This window comes from Kickxella alabastrina, assembly GCF_025024165.1.
Source record: "Kickxella alabastrina strain RSA 675 chromosome Unknown BX661scaffold_4, whole genome shotgun sequence".
NCBI lineage: Eukaryota > Fungi > Kickxellomycota > Kickxellomycetes > Kickxellales > Kickxellaceae > Kickxella > Kickxella alabastrina.
This window is the reverse complement of record NW_026251475.1, coordinates 485,198-503,848: the sequence shown is the minus strand read 5'-3', so window position 1 is coordinate 503,848 and position 18,651 is coordinate 485,198. Positions and strand designations below refer to the sequence as shown.

At 47.5% G+C, this 18,651-nt stretch overlaps 6 protein-coding genes across 6 annotated transcripts; 4 read left to right on the top strand and 2 right to left on the bottom strand.

Moving 5' to 3' along the window:
- Positions 1-6,799: 6,799 nt before the first annotated feature.
- On the top strand, positions 6,800-9,769 carry BX661DRAFT_193177 (uncharacterized protein; the record flags this gene model as incomplete). The annotated part of the gene is made up of 5 exons (XM_051537763.1): positions 6,800-6,804; positions 8,418-8,479; positions 8,684-8,761; positions 9,008-9,366; positions 9,476-9,769. The coding sequence occupies 5 exons, from the start codon at positions 6,800-6,802 to the stop codon at positions 9,767-9,769; spliced, it is 798 nt and encodes a 265-aa protein (XP_051393791.1).
- A 110-nt stretch (positions 9,770-9,879) lies between these two features.
- On the bottom strand, positions 9,880-11,509 carry BX661DRAFT_178323 (PIG-M-domain-containing protein). The gene has a single exon (XM_051534888.1). The coding sequence runs from the start codon at positions 11,192-11,194 to the stop codon at positions 9,950-9,952; it is 1,245 nt and encodes a 414-aa protein (XP_051393790.1). The 5' UTR covers positions 11,195-11,509; the 3' UTR covers positions 9,880-9,949.
- On the top strand, positions 11,510-12,612 carry BX661DRAFT_178322 (Longin-like domain-containing protein). Its single transcript, XM_051534887.1, has one exon. The coding sequence runs from the start codon at positions 11,661-11,663 to the stop codon at positions 12,312-12,314; it is 654 nt and encodes a 217-aa protein (XP_051393789.1). The 5' UTR covers positions 11,510-11,660; the 3' UTR covers positions 12,315-12,612.
- Positions 12,613-16,056, top strand: BX661DRAFT_178321 (SacI homology domain-containing protein). The gene has a single exon (XM_051534886.1). It carries the CDS (start codon positions 12,767-12,769, stop codon positions 15,905-15,907), a length of 3,141 nt encoding a protein of 1,046 aa, XP_051393788.1. The 5' UTR covers positions 12,613-12,766; the 3' UTR covers positions 15,908-16,056.
- Positions 16,057-16,151: 95 nt separating this feature from the next.
- On the top strand, positions 16,152-16,532 carry BX661DRAFT_196603 (uncharacterized protein; the record flags this gene model as incomplete). The annotated part of the gene is made up of 1 exon (XM_051538058.1): positions 16,152-16,532. The coding sequence occupies one exon, from the start codon at positions 16,152-16,154 to the stop codon at positions 16,530-16,532; it is 381 nt and encodes a 126-aa protein (XP_051393787.1).
- Positions 16,533-16,571: 39 nt separating this feature from the next.
- Positions 16,572-18,521, bottom strand: BX661DRAFT_178317 (uncharacterized protein). Its single transcript, XM_051534885.1, has 2 exons — positions 18,032-18,521; positions 16,572-17,893 (listed from the first exon to the last, which is right to left on the bottom strand). Exons 1-2 carry the CDS (start codon positions 18,063-18,065, stop codon positions 16,773-16,775), a joined length of 1,155 nt encoding a protein of 384 aa, XP_051393786.1. The 5' UTR covers positions 18,066-18,521; the 3' UTR covers positions 16,572-16,772.
- Positions 18,522-18,651: the final 130 nt, after the last annotated feature.

Sequence of the window (18,651 nt, the reverse complement as noted above, 5' to 3'; positions counted from 1 at the left end):
ATGCCAATAAATTAGATTGTATTTTCAACAGATCTTCCCATGTTTTTATTCAGCCTTTGCCAGGTGGACTTTCTGTTGGAATTCCGTTCTTGGTGGAACTCCATCTTGACAGAATTCCGTCTTGCATACTGTAAGATGATTGCAAGACCAGAAGTTTCTAAAGTATCCTTCTCTTTTATTTACGTTCCTTATATTCACTCACTGTCTCTTATATAGGGAACAGTAAGTGAATATAATAATTTTAATTAAATGATAAGGACACTTTAGAAACATATAGAATGTCGATCATCTGACAATAGGTAAGACATAATTCCAACACTCTGGCCATCACTGTGATGTTACATGTTTGCAGCAGGCAGTGGAGATTAATACCATTGGTACAGCACCAGACAGCAGTGATAAAAATAGAGCAATGGCACACATAACCACCATACTACTCAGCACAATTTACACGGATTGACTTCATGATAACCTACCAGGGTAGCTGCTGCCACATCTCCTGCAGGATCTGACGCCCAAGCTGCGTCAGGATACTGAGTTGCAGAACTGCACTCTATACAGGACGTCAATGCCCAAGCTTGAGGGCCTATGTAAAATTATTTGTAAACTGCTTGAGTCCATTTAGATTTGCAAGTGTGGCACAGCCTTTGCATTGCCTAAATTTGTCATTAAAAAGGGACTTAGTCTTTAACCAATCTTTTATCTTTTATTTAATGTAACTCATAAGCCCTTTTTCCACTCTGCTTTGCTTGTTTTTTATAGCCTCGTGGCTGCTGCCAGCTAATCTGAAGCAGGTGTTCCAATTGCTAGACACCCTTGGATACTATTGCCAATTTGTCAAGAACTACACCAACATTGCTGCACCATTCAACAAACTGCTTGTCAAGGATACTGAATACACATAGGCACCTCTATGTGAGGCTGCTGTTGCTGAGCTGAAATGTCGACTGTGTACAACCTCAATCCTGAAGCCATTTTGTGAGGGCCTCCACACATGGTTATTGATGTAAGCAATTTTGCTATTGGTGCAGTGCTTAATCAGATGCACCTATATGGCCACTACCTTATCAAACATTTTCCAAGCAGCTAACTAATGTGCAGCAAGAATATGAAGTGCAGAAAAAGGAGCTTTTTACTATTGTCCAGAGCTTAGAGCAATGTTACCACTACTTGGCTGATTGTGACATTATTGTCAAGACTGACCATAACATACTCAAATAGATCAATGTGCAGAATCCCTTGTTGCCCATGCAACTGAACTGGCTTGATGCCATATATAAGCATGATTTGGACATTTTCTACAAGCCCAGCATGGACAAACAGCTGACTGGCAGGCTGTCACACTACCCACAGCTTGAGATCACAGCAGTTGCATTACTAGAGGGCAATGAAGAGATGTGTGAACAGATTTGACTGGGCTACATGGAGGTGTTAAAATTATGTCTTGCTTACTGTAAAATGATTGACACTCTAGATGTTTCTAAAGTGTCCTTCTCATTTATTAATGTTTCTTATTTTCACTTGCTGACTCCTATATAGGAGACAGCTTTCTTCAGTTTCTTCAGTTTATTTCTTTAGCTTAGATCTTTATCTTTATCTTTCTTTTTAATATAACTTTCAAAGCTTTTCTTTAGTCTGCTTTGCTTGTTTTTCACACCAAGATCAAGTTCTAGGAGATTGATGGTCTGCTGTATTATATTGCTGACAAATCCTCATAACTCTGAACCCCTCATACTGAAGGCCTGCAGTCAGGGGTTATTAAGAGAAACCATGGCATGCCAATGGCTGGCCATTTAGCTGTGGAGCTGACATTTGAATGCTTGTGCAACTTCTACTGGCCATGTATGAACATAACAGTTGAGTACTACATAGGCTCCTGCGACTGTTGCCAGCACATTAAGTACTTTACAATCAGCAGGAATGGCCTGCTGCAACCACATGCTGTCCTACCTTTTCCTTTCACTCAATATTGAAGGACTTGGCCATGCCTCTGCCAAAGACATCCCATAGCAATGACACAACCCTTGTCATTGTGTGCAAGCTGACCAAGTTTTTGTATTTGTTCCTGCTGAAGGAGAAACAGACGTCTCCACCTATGATCACTCGACTTAACTTGGAGGCTGTGTGCTGACACCATGGCATCCCTTGTGTCATTGTCTCTGACTCTAACCAGCATTTTAAATCGGATTTTTGAAAGGGGCTAATGCAGTTGTGTGATGTCAAGGCAAATATAATGACAGCAAGACATGCCAAAGGAGATGGAGACAGAGAGGAGAAATTGGACAGTTAAACAAGTTTTGCATGCTTTTACTAACTACAACCAAAAGACTTGGGACAGCATACTGTCATTTGCTGAGTATGCTATTAACACTTCCAAGCAAGCTGCTGCTGAGCTGATGCTGGTGCATATTGTACATGATCATGGACTAGTCACACCAAATGCTCTCCTCAACCCATAGCCTAACCCATCCAACTTTACCTTATCTGATTTCATGGACCATCACCAGCAAGTCATCCATCAACTGCATGACACTCTGGCTGCTGCCCAGGATGCAATGACAGCTCAAGGATGAAGATCGCATGATAAGTGCCAGCATGATGAACTCCGATTATGAGTGCAATTACCCATCTGCTAAACTGAGCAACCACTGGTTTAGGCCATACAAAATCCTAGAGGCACTTTCATCTGTCACATACTGCATTGAGCTGCAACCCAATATCCATGCACATAATGTTTTCCACATATTGTCACTCAAGACATACATTTCAAGACCAACTGTGTAATGCGAATAAAGCTGGTTATAATAAATATTACTTTCAAAGAGACTACAAAAAGAACTAAAGGGCTCACTATTCAGAATTCACTGTGTGCATAAAATATCATAAACATATTTCACATGTCTACACTGTCACGTGACTTAGCCCCCATTTCTGATGTCACAAACTGAGCTGGCATGCCCAAGACCAGTCAACAATATTTCATATTGATATGAGATCGACGACATTTTGGATTATCAGGTGGACAGGTTACTCAGCAGCATCGTCTACATGGATCAATGGCAGCGACATTGATGCTAGCATGGCTAGACATTAATTAGATTGGATAGTGTGACATCAATTATTGCGATGTCACATGCCAATCGCGATTTCTATTTTCACTGTCAATAGTTTTGAATAGATAAGCGGAGCCCTGTAAGCTCCCTTATAGTAGATTATTGAAATATATTTATTTAGCACAAGAAAAGCCTTATTACAGACATTAACGTCTTAGGATGGAGGAGTGTTGGCCCACTTTTCTTTGTAGTCCAACACCAACCAATTACTTATTTGTGAGCTTGGGACTCACAGTTATAAAAGGAGAGGCAACACAACAATAGTGTTGAGATCTCTCTTCTCTTTTCTTAAATTTTGGAGAATATATTTTAGTACACCTGTTCAATTATCCCACAAACACAGAAGATAATGTGGACCCAGGTGTTCTCAGCCATGGATTCAGCAGCAAGCACCAGCTTGGCACCGTCAATCCATCAGCCCACGTTAAACTGAGCATCTGTATCTTCTTTGCCCTCAGGGAGTAGTGATTGAATTAATCAACCCACATATTTATACAGTGCCATTAGCTCATTGCATGGCTGCAGGGCCTGGAAATCAGCTTCCACAGTGATTTCCTCAGAGGCTGTCATGGTCAAATATGATTGTGTCTGGTCTTGGCAGTCTGGTTGGTCAGGTCTAGTGTGTTTGGTAACGAAAGAGGAAGTGCCAGCGATTTTAATTAGTACTGGTGATGCACTACCAAATGTAATAATTAATATATGGTCTATTAAATGTAATCTATAATAATCAACTATGAGGGAGCTAAAGAAGCTATCTGTAATGCAAATTTGGCTAGTTATAATATATATTAATTAAGATGAGACTACGAAAAGAGCTAAAGAGCTCACTATTCGGAATTCGCTGTACGCGTGAAATATCATAAACATATTTCGCGCGTCTGCGCTATCATGTGACTCGGCCCCATTTTTGATGTCACACTATCCCTTATCAATTGAAACCTGCAAGCAGTAAAATATAACTACGATTAATAGTAATGACAATCGTCATATGCCATCACCTTAATTGATGTCACTCATCACCTCCTCTGGTCTGATGACTAGGCAGATATCCTCTCGTTCTTGTGAGCACTCTATCTATGCCAGATTATTGCTGGAATCCTCAAATTAAAGCCTTCCCAATGGGCTCAAAACACCATAAAACCTGTCCTCCCAGTTGTTAATGGTCTTGTGGATTTGCTGCATCTTCCAACTGTTGGCTTCCCATGCTATGAGGTACTTTAGCCCAGGGAATAACCCATTAGCCAGCATTTTTATTTGCTCTGCTCGTGTGGCTGCCCATGGTGATCCAGTGTGTGACATCAGAAATGGGGGCCGAGTCACGTGACAGCGCAGACGCGTAAAATATGTTTATGATATTTTACGCGTACGGCGAATTCTGAATAGTGAGCTCTTCAGCTCTTTCCGTAGTCTCATTTCTATTAATATATATTATAGCTAGTCCAAATCGCATTACACAGTGGGTTTTGCTTGGGTCGGTTTCCATGGCAGCTTTGCAGGTACCCTGGGTACAGTTGCAATTGCTCAAATGGCTGCAATTAATGATGTCGGCAGATCGTTTGAGTTGAGGGCCTCTAGCTCCCACAGCACCTGCTCCAGTCAGTATGGCTGTCATGGGTACTCTCGGGCTGCAGATGTGACATCAATTATTCCAATATCACATGACAATTGCAATTGTTTTGAATTGATAAGCAGAGCTTTTTAAGCTCCCTTATACTAGGTTTTTGAGATAATATATTTAGTAGTATTAAGTTCTATTACAGCAGACCTAAGCAGCATTCTCATGTGGCAAGCACAGCTGATCAGCCTCCATGGTCTGCCTCAGCATGCTCAAGCCGACTTTTTCAGGAACATGGATCTGACTGTGTCTGTTGAGCATGCATTTCCTTAAAACCCACAAAAAAGGGCAAGCAAGTAAGTGTTGGGGCACAAAGCCTCACAGTCATAAAAAGGGCAAAACAACAACAGTATGTATGCTGCTGACAGAGCATCATATAAGCTTTTCTAAGCTGAGATGTTAACGGGTGAATTCAATAAACGTACTTAAAATTATATTCTAAAACTAGGAAAAGAGAAGAGCAGAGAACTAATAAATATTGTTGTTGTTTTGCCCTTTTTATGACTGTCTTTTCACTCACAAAGATAAGGGCAACTGATGAGCATTGCCTATTAAGGAAATCTGTGCCCAACATGAGAGGCCACAAGCTACTGCATTAATGCAGTAGCATTTGAGGAGTTTTACATTGCCTATAAAAGGGCAATTAGGGAAGACTCAATAGGAGGCTTCCCAGAAGGAATTTTGGGAATTTAGTATAATACAGTATTTATTTTTATGTTAAAAATAGTCTTTTCAGTATGTTTCTCACCTCTTCTCTTTTCTTAGACTTATTATAGATTATAGTATGTTCTTTTTTAATACACCTGCTAACAGCGTCTGTGATCTGTTCCAAAAAGTCGTCTTCATTTATAGGTGGTGATTTCCCAGGCCACCCTTCTAGTCTGCCTTCCAGCATCCCTGTGCTGTTCACCTACTCTCTTCTACTACAGGGTGTTGCAGTCTATTTCCTTGGTCAGTGCCTCCCAATTATCTCATAAGAACCCCACCATTTGGTGTCTGGAGAGGGGGGTGGGAGTGTACAAAGTGGAATTTCTGGTTGGAATTTTTGGCATTGTACCTAGTATCAGCACCAAAGTTGGTAGTAATCTTCTCCGAGTTCTGATAATTCTGTCGTCATATTGCATTGAACCAGGCTATTGCACCATTCGTTTGACAAAAAAGGATATTGTAATGCGATTTAGACTAGCTATAATATATATTAATAGAAATGAGACTACGGAAAGAGCTGAAGAGCTCACTATTCAGAATTCGCCGTACGCGTAAAATATGTTTATGATATTTTACGCGTCTGCGCTGTCACGTGACTCGGCCCCCATTTCTGATGTCACAGATATAGTTAATCGACCTATGTGATATCGCCATGCAGTGGGTATACCCTGGGTCTAGGTTGCCTGCTGTGGTCCACGCGTCGACGGCATGTGACTTGGCCGCTGTGGTGCCCAACACACATTTCAAGCCACTATCTTCCCTTTTCAAGAATCAAGATCGCCCTCATGGCCACTATACACATTTCTGTTATTGCTGGCTGACATCAAGGAACACCATGATGTTTACAGCGCTGCCCACACAGCGCTGCCCCCTTTTTCAGTTAAGTAATTTTTAAGACTTGAATATATCGATTTAGACCCACATTTTTATAGAGCACGACAGCCGCTAGCCACTGGATCTGTTGGCTGGTTGAGCCAACGATGATCAGTGCCTTTGTAGAAAATACAATGAGACAATCACAACAATAATTGTTGTGATTCCCACTCTCTTTTCTCAACTAAACTTTAGGGGTTAATAAATACATATATTTACGAGTAATTCTATCAGCTTAAAGGATCAATGGTTGCATTCTGCAGTTCAGTGGGGGTGACACTTGTGGAGTTATCTGGCTTGGCCCTTGCACACACATGCTACGAGATGTTTTCTAGTGGAGGGAAAATAGATCCATTGAGCGAAATATAAAACAAGAAACAAACAAAAATTGATGAATAAGACCGAATGTCTACTGCGCCAGCTTTTCCGTCATGGGCTCTATTGCATATCTGTATATATGCCCCCTATAACAAAAATTATTCTAGGGGCAATGGGGTCAGGATTTTCCAGACTTAGGGGTAATTGCCTGGCAGTGGAAGTGTCTGCTGAGGTGTTAATACAATTAAACCCGAACACTTGATCTGCCAGCTAGAGCATCAATCGTGGCCAGATAGCTAGTGTGCATAGTTGCCATCCTCATTGGTGTCATCCGCGGCCACTTCAGGAGGCCATCAGCATCACCCTGTCGCGGATTTGGTATTCAGATGTTTGTTGAGATTGGAGTTCTCATCAACAATCGGCATTTCTCAGGCGTCAAGGATCTCATTTCCCATTCGATCTGTAGGCCACACCATCCCTTGTACAAGTTGTGCTGTTTGTCTATGATCTTGTTTACAAACACCATTGCTTGTTTTGCGCGCTCCACTTAAAGTTTCTTGACCAGCGTTGTGTACCTGTCCTCTGTCAGCTCTTTCCAGCTGAAATACTTTTTAATAACTCGTCCAGGCTCATAGGTCCATAATTGGTCCCCACAAGCGGTGATGTTTGGGTACTCGTTCGGTGTTTTCTTATTTTATATTTTCACTTAATTCGTTCTGCAATAATATTCAATTTTCATTCATTGTGAAACGGCCAGAATCTAATGCAATTGCTCTTGTGTATTTATTGTTTATTAATAGTTTACATTAATCCAGAAGTCAGCAAAACTACTTTTCTTCTCAAATTGTAACATCGATTGCTTTTTAAAGAATACAATATTTCTATTGTGCTGTTATCAATGTCACTCTGCAATTATGAGCCGCTCCAACGCTGTTTGAAGGAAAACGGCGGCGATCGCAGCAAATGTCTGAAGGAATGGAGTGAATTCCAGCAAGCATGCCAGAGAAAAAGGTCGGTATCAGGATGCATAGAACTGTAGCACAGATGTTACGCTTACCAAAATAACAATATTGGTAAAGTTTACTAATCTTGAAGTTTATTTTTGTCTAATCGTTCAATCGCACGTAGAAACACAGATAAGGCAAAAGTTTCGGGTATGGCAGATGACTCGGGCACTGGTCGGCGCCAGGACAAAGGCGAGTGCGAGACGTGCAACGTTCCAGCCATGTCAAAATAACACGCATGCACATATCAAACTCACCACTTTTGCAGTGGCTGATTCTGGCGCAGAGAACTTGCGGGAATTTTTAATTTTTTGGTCTGGGCTAATAAATCATGCGTGAAAAATAGCATATTGCTGCTGCCGCTTTTGCCGGCCAGATCGGGAAACAATGAGTGGCAGACGTTCGCTTTCGACAGCAAGAGGCCCAAATTTGCCGAAACTGAAAAATGAAAGAAAAATAGGAAGGCATGGTGATCATGATGGTCAAATTGGTGTTCGCTGACTCACAACTGCGCGACCCAGCGCCACCGTGTGTAAGCAATCGGGATTGCATCTGCGCAGCTCTCATATCCGTAATGCACCTTATTTTTGACTTTTTGAGTTGTTTGTCTCCCGCCTTGCAGCTTTGCACTTTATTTTTATTACTCATTTGCTGGTTATCATTGTGAATTCTTGTTTTTTATATTTATTAATTTGCCCGACCAATTTCTCAACGCATATTCCGAATGGGTGAACCAATTACCGACGGCATTTCTCGCCACGACGGTGAACAAATTGACACAAATAGCCAGAAAACGCCGCCGCCCGGATACAAGTTTCAGACACACAAGCTGGCAAAAACGCTGCAAGGTTGGTATATTAGCGACATGCTTCCACGCAACGGCCACCCGGACACACACACACTCATGAAAATGCCGCTTTCAATCCTTTTAATAAGTTAAACAACGCTAACGCTGGTACTTACTGACAAATACTTGTCTTTTTCTTATTTGGCTGTGAACCCTGCCGCTCTTCACCATTATCTTATTTCCCTTTTTCGTTGGCATCATGTAGATACAGGCAAGACCCCGCTGGTCCTGGTCGCATGCGGGTCGTACTCCCCTGTAACCTACCTCCATATGCGCATGTTCGGTAAGCAACGCGGATTTTCCAAGGCGGATGCTATATATACACAAACGAGCATGAAATGTATTGGGCACGCGCATATACTTTTTTTTTGCCGAATCAACTAGGCATTGATTCAGTAGCATGTGGCCAAATGCTCTATAAATAGTACTGTGAGTGCACCAGATCATTTCTTAAACAACCCACCATGCCTGGTTATTTTCTAATCGTCTCTTGTTACAACATGCATTGCCGCGGACGGCACACCTGTAGAGATGGCCGCCGACTATTTCACCGTCCATTCAAAGTACGAGCTGATCGGTGGCTACTTCTCACCCGTTTCCGACTACTACCAGAAGGAGGGGCTGGCCCCTGCACACCACCGCGTAAAAATGTGCGAGCTGGCAACCGAGACCAGCTCGGCATGGCTGATGGTGGACAGCTGGGAGGCGCTTCAGCCGTCATATCAGCGCACTGCAGTTGTCCTCGATCATTTTGATGAGGAGCTGAACGAAAAACTGGGGGGGATGGTTCTTCCTGATGGTACCAGACGCAAGATCCAGATCTTGCTTCTTGCGGGGGGTGACCTCATTGAGTCGATGGGCAAAAAGGATGTTTGGGCGTCCGAAGATGTAAGTTGGCTCTTGTAATATTTTCCTGCCTGGTTGTGCGTGGATTGTTTGTTAAAAGTGGTTCTAATGTGTTTGCTCATATTTCTCTCTCGCGCATAATTCCCTGTAGCTGCACCACATCCTCGGCCACTTTGGATGTATGGTCATTGAAAGGACGGGTACTGATGTTTGGGAGTTTCTGCTGTCGCACGACATTTTGTATGAGCACAAGGACAACATACACGTTGTCAAGCAGGTCATTTACAATGACATCAGTTCGACCAAAGTGCGCCTCTTTGTCAAGCGCAAAATGTCAATCAAATATTTGGTTCCGGATGCCGTCATGCATTACATTTTTGACAAATCGCTGTACTCCACCAAACTGACAAGAAAGCGGGACTATGTCACTTACGCGTTTGACTAGAGCAGCAGCCGCAACAGCCACGGTGGTCACACGCTTGCAGCATTTTCGTTATTTTTATACATCTTGATATTTTCTCTTGACGCAACTCACAATAGATAATGCAAACATTTCTTTCAAATATACATGTTGCTCTTAGATTAAGCGGTGTTGGCTGATTTGCACGGGTACATAGGAGTGCGTTCACCGGTCCTTTTTGGAGCTGCGGTCCTTAGGGCGCAATGCCGAAACCAAACTGCTGCTTGTAAACAGCGGCTCGATCCGCTGGGACGCAATTATCTGCTGCAAGATCCAGTTATTCGACGCGAAAATGGCCAGTCCTGCGAGCCACAGCCAGGCAAAAGTGTTTTCGCCAAGGAACTCGAGGCGGTATGCCTGTTGCAGGTAGAGCGCCTGCGAGCCAAACCATACGGCCAACAGAGCGGCACCCTTGGGCCAAAGCCTCTGGGAATTGTACGGCCAAACAACGGGAAGAAAGCAAACATACCACATAAAGTACTGTGCAGTGCACACCTTGTTGTATGCGACGAATGCAAATGTCTGGGCAAAAGCAGCAAAGTACAGGTCCTTCCCGTAGACAAGGCCAATCGTGGCAACGACAGCGACCTGGGGCAGAAAAGACAACAGGCCCATAACGAGGCTTGCTGACGAGTGAAACTCCAAGTAAATGGGGAAGAACCACATCGAGTAGTTGTGGCGATGGTCCTTGCGAGTGACATGGTATAAATAAGTCTCGTCAACAAACTCACGGCCGTAGGCGCCGTACATGACCGCGCTCAGCAACATAAACACGCCGGCACCGATGGCAAAAAACTTTACGCGGTACACGTTCAACAGCCTGGCTTGCGAGCTTGGCTGTGCGCCGTACGTTGTGCTGTCCAGCGCGACCAGAAGGGGAAGTGCGTACACAATGGGGTAGATCTTCAAATGCACGGCCAGGCCAAACAGCGCCGAGCCCAGAACCAGGCTCCGGCGCTGGAACGCATAGAGAGCCGCCATCACGGCTGCGCAAACCACAGACTCGGCGCTACCGCGCGTCGAGATGGTGGCCACCTGCGGGTTCAGCAGCCACAGTGCCGCATACGCAGCTGCGGTGGAATCGTCAATTTTGCGCGCCCTAAGTATGCGTGTGATGAGGGCACCAACAGCGCAGTCACAGGCAACGAACAGCCACTTGCCGAATGTCGCGTGCAGCCAGATGTTGGGTGTCAGCAGCCACGCCAGCAGTGGTGTGTACCTGTACGTGGACCGCTGGTAAGGGCTGGCGCCTGCCCACACAAAGCGCGCAGCGTCGGTGAACACGCTGTAATCGATGTCGGTGTACTTGACTGTCATGTGTGCGTCCTGCCACAGGCCAAATAGAAGCATACCCACCCTTAACAGCAACCCACCGACAAACACATTGCGTGTTGTTATCATTTGCAGCATGGTGCCAAAGAGAAACAGTGAAATAGAGAGCGGCGAAGCAAGGTTATGAGATGATTTAGCAGAATGGCAATATGGTGCCGGGAAAAATAAGGCTGCAGGTGCTCTTCATTATTTTGCGCCCAGCGCCGCGCACGACTTGACAGACGCACAGCCTTTCAATAGTGGGCCAAAAGTTATGGTTGTGCGGCTGTGACGCCACCCGGCCAATCATGCTGCTCCAGCATATACAGTGCACGACATTAATAGCATCGGTAGGGTTTTGTTTTTGCGCCTTTTAACAGCTTTGCAGCTTTGGACCTTTGGACCTTTTGCCCTTCACTTGCAAAATCACACTTTACATTTTTTATTGGTTTGTTTTCTTTCGTCTATTCTTTCAATTCAATTCAACCTTACACATTCGGTCGTTGGAATCCACAGCTAGCACTTTTAAAGCTCCCACGCACACGCACACACACATCTACACTCAATGGTCAAATCGACAATAATTGCGCGCGTAACGGATGGGTTGCCCCTAGCGGCATCGATGGACGATGAGCAGGCCGAGTCAGAGCTTTCTGGGTACAAGTCGCAGGCAAAGGCAATTTTCAAAAAGCTAAACTCACAGTCCGAGCCAATGTGCTCGATCGAATCCGGTCCATACTATCTGCACTACCTGCTGGACAAGGGTGTTTGCTATCTGTGCATCTGCGAAAGGTCTTTCCCGCGCAAGCTGGCTTTCAGCTACATGGATGAGCTCGCAAAAGAGTTCCACATGAGCTACGGCAGCGAGGTAGAGAAGACTAACTTGCGTCCATATGCATTCATCAAGTTTGACACCTTTATCCAAAAGACCAAGCGCATTTACGAGGACTCGCGGACGCAGCAGAACCTGTCCAAGCTCAACGAGGACCTGCGCGATGTGACACAGATTATGACCAAAAACATGGAGGATTTGCTGTGGCGTGGCGATAGCCTGGATCGCATGAGCTCCTTGTCTGACCGCTTGCGTGAAGACTCCAAAACATTCCACAAGAAGGCGTGGCGGGCTAACCTTGAATTGCAGATCCGCAAGTATGGTGTGCCGGTGGCAATCGTCTTGGGCTTCTTTTTGATCATATATCTGCGGTATAAGCTGTTCTAGCCTGCCCCTCCCTCTACGCACCCGCTGCGCATCCGGCTCCAGGTTGCCAGCCACACGCATGCGAGCACAGCGATTGGATTGGCTTCTTTTATTTTGTTTGGTTGAAAAAGTTTATAGTCGCAAGCTGACAGGTTGAAGATCATATGCGGAGAGCAACATTTGGGACCCAGGCAGGCAATCTGCTACGTCATTTATTCTCTTTGCTCCTTTTTGAATCGCACTGGCGAAACAGTCTTTGCAAGAGCTGGGCGAAAACCCCGTGGACAACATTCGTTTCTTTTTCACTTTTCATTTTTTGTCTGTCCTTGTCTGCCTTCGACTTTTGCAATTCAATTCAATTCAAATTATTTATTCACAACCCACTTTACTAATTTTAACTCATTCCGGGCCGCCTGTCAACTGTAAAGCGTCCTGATTTTTCTGTATTTGCATTTTACACCACCCGCCTCGACATGACCACCGCAGGGCTGCTGCTGTCGGCGGCAGAGACTGGGACTCGGCCGCTCGAAATGGACGATGCAAAGACGCAGTTCAAACACACCGCGATAAACGTGTCTGCTGCCGAAGCTGGCAGAAAGGCAGGGCTGGGGCAGCACACAGCGCCCTCAGAAAGCACAGCATGCGAACAGAGACGTCAGATTAGGACCAGTTCGCTTGCATTGACCGATTCTGGATATTGCCTGCGCAGCACCGACTACCCAGCCAAAGCGCTCTGGATTCAATTTGATGGCACGATAAATGTGATGGACAACGAGCTCGCGGCGGACAATTCTTGCCTAAAGCAGCAGCAGCAGCAGCAGCAGCAGCAGCAGCAACAGCAAGATCTCAACTCCAAGGACGTCGAGATGGAGATTTCTGTGCTCGCTGTTGCCGGCATGTTTACATTGGACCTTTACACATACATCCTGGTTGTCACCGAAAGCCGCTGTCGGGGCACAATCGGCGGGAAGAGTGTGTATGAGATTGTTTCAGTGGCGGCCCTGCCCTTGGACTACTATAGCGGCAAAGCGGCTTTGCAACAGCTACTTGGTGGTGTAGACGCGCAGAAATACCGAAAAAGCAGCCTAGCCTTGCAGCCCCTTGCGCTGTCTAACCAGCAAAACGATACTGCACCTGGTGCTGGATTGGATCGGCACTCTTACACTTCGGCCAAAAAAATTGCGGGTGGCAGCACTAACGGCGACAGTCGGTTGCGGTCGCAGTCGCAGTCGCAGCAGCAGCCAGCCATACAAAAGAAAAGCGACATTGGGGCGCTACAGGATGGATCTCTGGGCTGGCTCTCACCTCAGTTCTCTAAGTTGCTTGGGCGCAGTCGGGCAAGCACTGTGAGCTCGTCAGCTACAGCATCCTCAGCCAGCCCGTCTACAGCCAGTATTGTGGTAGATACATTAGCTGCAACAGCTCAGGAAAAGAATGCAGTCAATCCAGAAAATAAAAGTGACAGCTCTTTGTCAGCACAGCGCATGGAGGGACGGATTATCGAAGAGTTAATTCGAATTTTCGGGTCCAGTGGCATGTTTTACTCCTACGACCATGATCTGACGCGCTCGCTCCAGGAGAGGGGCAAACAGGGTGTAGCTACCGAAAAAGCACCATTGTCGCTTTTTGCCGCTCAGGATTACTGGTTCAATCACAATATCCAACGACAAATGCTGGCGGCAGATGCCCATGAGTGGGCGCTACCGCTGATCCAGGGGTGCGTCCAGATAGCCATATGCGAGATCAAAGATGGAGACTCGTTTCAAGTGTGCGTGTTGTCTCGCCGCAACTGGAGGCGCATCGGCATGCGCTACGAGCGTCGTGGCGCTGATGCCGAAGGCCATGTAGCAAACTTTGTCGAGACTGAGCAGATACTAACCGTCGAAATGGGCAGCCAGCAGACGCACCACGCGAGTTTTGTTCAGACGCGCGGTTCGATGCCTTTCTACTGGAAACAGCCGCCAGCTGGGCTTCAGCCACCACCCGTGGTGGTGAAGGGCGATGCCGAGAACACTAGTGTCTGTGCATTGCACTTGCAGCGCGAGATCGATAGGCTTGGCAGGCAGGTTTTGCTCAACCTGGTCGAGCAGAAGGGCCGCGAAGCAGTTGTCGGGTCAAAGTATGCAAGTATTGTCGGGCAGTGCGTGGCAGACGAAATGGTGGATGCATGCATGATCCGGTATATTCCATGGGACTTTCACCAGGAAACTCGTGGCATGCGGTACGAGACGCTTCAGCAGCTTTTGGAGCACCTGCAGCGCGAGATTGCAGACATGGGTTACTACTGGTGTACGGGCGGGCAGGTGTTCATAGAGCAGCGCGGCGTATTTAGAGTAAATTGCATGGACTGCCTGGACCGGACCAACGTGGTTCAGAGCACACTTGCTCGGTTTGTGCTCAACGAGCAGCTAGTGCGACTGGGGGTGCACGTTGCACCAGAACAGGGGCTAGTGGCATACAACGGGCTTGAGTCTACGCTCAACCATCTGTGGGCCAACAACGGCGACTACATCAGCAAGCAGTACGCCGGAACTTCGGCTATGAAGGGTGATTTTACGAGGACGGGCAAGCGCAACTTTAGTGGTGTGATGAGCGACGCTTCGTACTCGCTGGCACGTCTGTGGATCAGCACGTTCCGCGACTACTTCTCTCAGTCTGTGCTCGACTTTACGATGGGCTACCAGAGCGCAGGCGACGTGTTCCGCACGCTGATTGATCTGCGGTCCCGCGAGCCGGACCACGCGTTGCAGCTGACGCGCACGCGCGAAGCAGCCATCGAGGCAAGCATTGCAACTGCAGTACACACCGGTGAGCATGTGGAGCTGGCCTGCATAGTGCAGTCACCAATGGCGCTTGATATGCTCAAGCTGCGCGGTCCGAGCGACGCAGTTTTGATCTTGACCACGGCGGCTGTCTATATCTGCCGGTACCACTACCAGATGGAAAAGGTGTCAGAGGTGCTGCGGATCGACCTATCAAGGCTTGCAAGGGTGCAGTACGGCGCCTATATCACGGACACGCAGGTGCCCCAGGCGTTGGATCCCGCGCGCAATCATGGGCTCGTTCTATACTTTGACGCGGCTGGAGCTCGGTTCAACTCTGGAAGTCCGCAGAGCAAGTCGAGCACTGCTGAATGCGAGATGCCAGCTGACGATGCTGACAGGCCCAAATCAAATGAACACGGACACGGACACGGGCTGCGGGTGGCTGGCAACTCAGAGGCTGCTGCAGAGCAAAGTAGCCCTCCATCGGCCGCAGAGCAGCAGCTATCTGGCGATTGTGGCGTGCACTTCGTCGCATGCAAGCTTGTCAGTGAGGCACAGGTCGTCATGCAGTGTGTGCCTGGAGAGACATCCACGGCTGTCGGGCCGTCGTCGGCCAATAATGCAGCCGATCTGTCTCTCACGCGGCTCGGATCCCTTGAAAATCAGTCGCCCGACCTGCTTGCAGAGTGCCTGTGCTCGCTGATGCTTTCCGCAGCTCTCAGGGCGAACAGAATAGACAGCAGCCGCTTTATAGTGGACGCCCCGATCATCAGCGTAGCCACAGCAAAACATAGCCTCAGTTTGGTTGATAAAATGTCCAGCCGCCTCCACAAGGCGCTGTGGCTGTAATGGGTTGAACTGATCCAACCTGGTTCCCTGCGCTACGCCCTTCCCCCTCTTTTTTTATGTGTGCGGCCAATCGCACGCATTTGCTTCTTTGATCTTGCGGGTAAATTTTTCTTTCATTTCCTCTTACTTTTTTCTCTTTAAAACTTCCATTCTTTTATTTGCTTCTTGTGGTTTACATTGGTTGGAAATTAGCTCTCAGCGTTGGAATTGCTGACTTTTCGAAACACACACACATATACATAATATGGCTGACAATAACACTGGTCCGGCCAGCAGCGATGCAGATAAGCATTCCAGTCGCCCAAGTGACAAGGACGCAAACAAGATGATGGAGGACCCGATAATGCGCGATTACGTGAAGAAGATACTGGGCGAGGATGCAGAGCCGCCTGCTGACTACGCCTCGCTGATCATCGAGTCGCGGCGCCGGGGCCGTGAGGGTCTGCCACAGCCGCACCTCAGGCCGCACAGGTGCGACAAGCACCTGCAGGACTTTCTCGACGGCATATTTTTTGGCGAGTTCTGGGCGCCCGCAAAGGTATACTTCAGGTGCATGGGATCTAAACAGGGCGAGGAGCCCGAGCGGTACATACCCCAGACAGATCAGCACACGCCCAAACGCTGATACGACAGGTGCGTGAGCTTTGCAGAGTACATTGGTCATTTATATATATATAACTATTTTATTTGAGACAAAAGAGGCATGTGTAAAGAACAAAGAAAGTAAAGAGGCAAGTGTAGTAGAGTAGGACAGGCCGACGCGCGACTTGGATAATCGCAAATGGTGCCAGGTACGAAAATGCAGAGCCGGCGCTGGCAGCACTAGCAGCGGCAATGCGGGTGGGCACTTTCGCTGCTTAAAGATCTAGGCGACAATATCCTTGTTGTTGATGGGCACAGACAACTTCCGGAAGGCCTTGTATCCCTTGGGTTCCATGTTTTCCTCCTCGTGCTGCGGCGGGCGATAGTGGCGGATGTACTGAAGGGCGGCGAGTTCCAGAGTGTGGGGCTCGACTCCCAAATCGGCAAAGGTCTGGATGGCAGGGTCGTTAACAGTGGGGACTTCGTTGACGGACATTAGGTCGACCTCGTGGTGGCTGGTGTAGTGGAAGGGCATCATGTCGGCAACCTTTGCGGCCAGGCGCAGCAGATTGGTCGGGACGTTGACCTGCCAGACCTTCTCATGAAGCAAAAACTGCACGAGCTCAATAATATCCTTGCGCGAGTACTCCTTCGGGTTAAACAGCTCAAAGGTCTGGCCAACAGTGTCTTCGTTGTCACGGATGATGTCAATAGCATGGGCAACGTCCGAGACGCACACAGGGCGCAGCTTCTGCTGGGCTCCGTTGACGGTCATGTAAAAGTGCTTGTACATGCCGATGTTGTTCAGCAGCTCGTCTTCGTAGCCATACATGGTGGCAGAGCGCACGATGTTGGCGCCAGGGAAGCTCTCACGCACACGCTGCTCGCCAAAAGCCTTGCTGACCAGCACGTCAGAGTGCGCGTTGGTCCGCGCGCCGATGTTGGAGACGTGAATAAGCCGCGAAACGCCAGCCTCGCGCGAGATCTCAGCGATGCGCTGGGCGCCCTCGACGTGGACCTGGTCAAAGGAGAAGTTCTTTGTCTCGTAGTTGCGACCAATCAGGTTAATGACAACGTCCGAGTAGCGCACGCACTCCTCAATCTGCTTGGGGTTGCGGACGTCAAACTCCATCGGCACAACCATGCCTAGATCTCCGGTGGGCCGCAGGTGGCGGACGTACTCGTACAGCCCGCGGTATGGGATAATGACCTTGGTGCCCTGGCGCGCGAGGCGCGCAACCACATATCGGCCGAGGAACCCGCTGCAGCCAAACACCGTGGCAGTCTGTCCATTCCACGATTGGCGCCCGTACGTGCCGCGCCCAACCATTGTCTGACCAGTGGTCTTGCGGATCGTAATGTCGGCCTTGCCGCGCTTGATAAGCTTTGCCGGAGCAGCCATGCCTACAGCTGCGCGGGAACAAAAAAATAGGTGCAAAATAAAAGTTCCTTGCCGGCTCATGTGTTAGGATTTTCGTTTTTGGGTGGGGTCGAATTGCTAGGGAATTGTGCGGCCGGCATCGGGGCTCTGACAGAACTTACTCTTCAAATTGCGAGCGAGCGGATTGGCAAACATTGCAAAGATCTCTTTATTCCTTGGGTGCAAAAGAGAGCAAATGTGAAAAATAAAAAATAAAATGAAGGGTTTAGAATAAAAACCACCGAAATTCGAATTGGGCGAAAGAAAAGAAATTGAACTGAATTGAATTGAAGCGCTGCTGCTTGCTACACAAAGCGGGGGAACCCAAAACGAAGATGAGATCAGCTTTTATCTTGGCGTGATAAACGATGGTGATTTTGAATACTGCATATTAGATTTGGTGATCAAGAGGACGCGAAATGCGTATGAACGGTGGAATGCAAACGTGAAAAGCGTGGGAAAATGGTAATGTGAATGCTAGTTGCGTTGACGCCGTCATCAGCGGCATTATTCAACTTATCGATGGGCAAAGCGCAGGTCATGTGCAGCAAAGTGGTGGCGGCAGAGAGTGGGCAGCTGGGAAAATAGTGTTGTCATAGAAATAGGACCAGAGCCAGAATCCCACCATTATTCCCCTCTTCTGAGTTTGTTTGGGCATGTGGCCAGCGACAAATATTTCTCATGGATCAGGCGGCTGGCTGCCCAGGAGAGGAGAACAACTCTGATCCATGCCGCATCACCA

What these genes read in the sequence shown, in the direction of transcription:
- BX661DRAFT_178323 (XM_051534888.1), bottom strand. Translation starts at nt 11,194, where the DNA reads ATGCTGCAAATGATAACAACACGCAATGTGTTTGTCGGTGGGTTGCTG.
- BX661DRAFT_178322 (XM_051534887.1), top strand. Translation starts at nt 11,661, where the DNA reads ATGGTCAAATCGACAATAATTGCGCGCGTAACGGATGGGTTGCCCCTA.
- BX661DRAFT_178321 (XM_051534886.1), top strand. Translation starts at nt 12,767, where the DNA reads ATGACCACCGCAGGGCTGCTGCTGTCGGCGGCAGAGACTGGGACTCGG.
- BX661DRAFT_178317 (XM_051534885.1), bottom strand. Translation starts at nt 18,065, where the DNA reads ATGTTTGCCAATCCGCTCGCTCGCAATTTGAAGA. An exon ending in GCTCGCTCGCAATTTGAAGA is followed by an intron (nt 17,894 to 18,031) that starts GTAAGTTCTGTC and finishes GCGCAGCTGTAG; the next exon opens with GCATGGCTGCTCCGGCAAAG.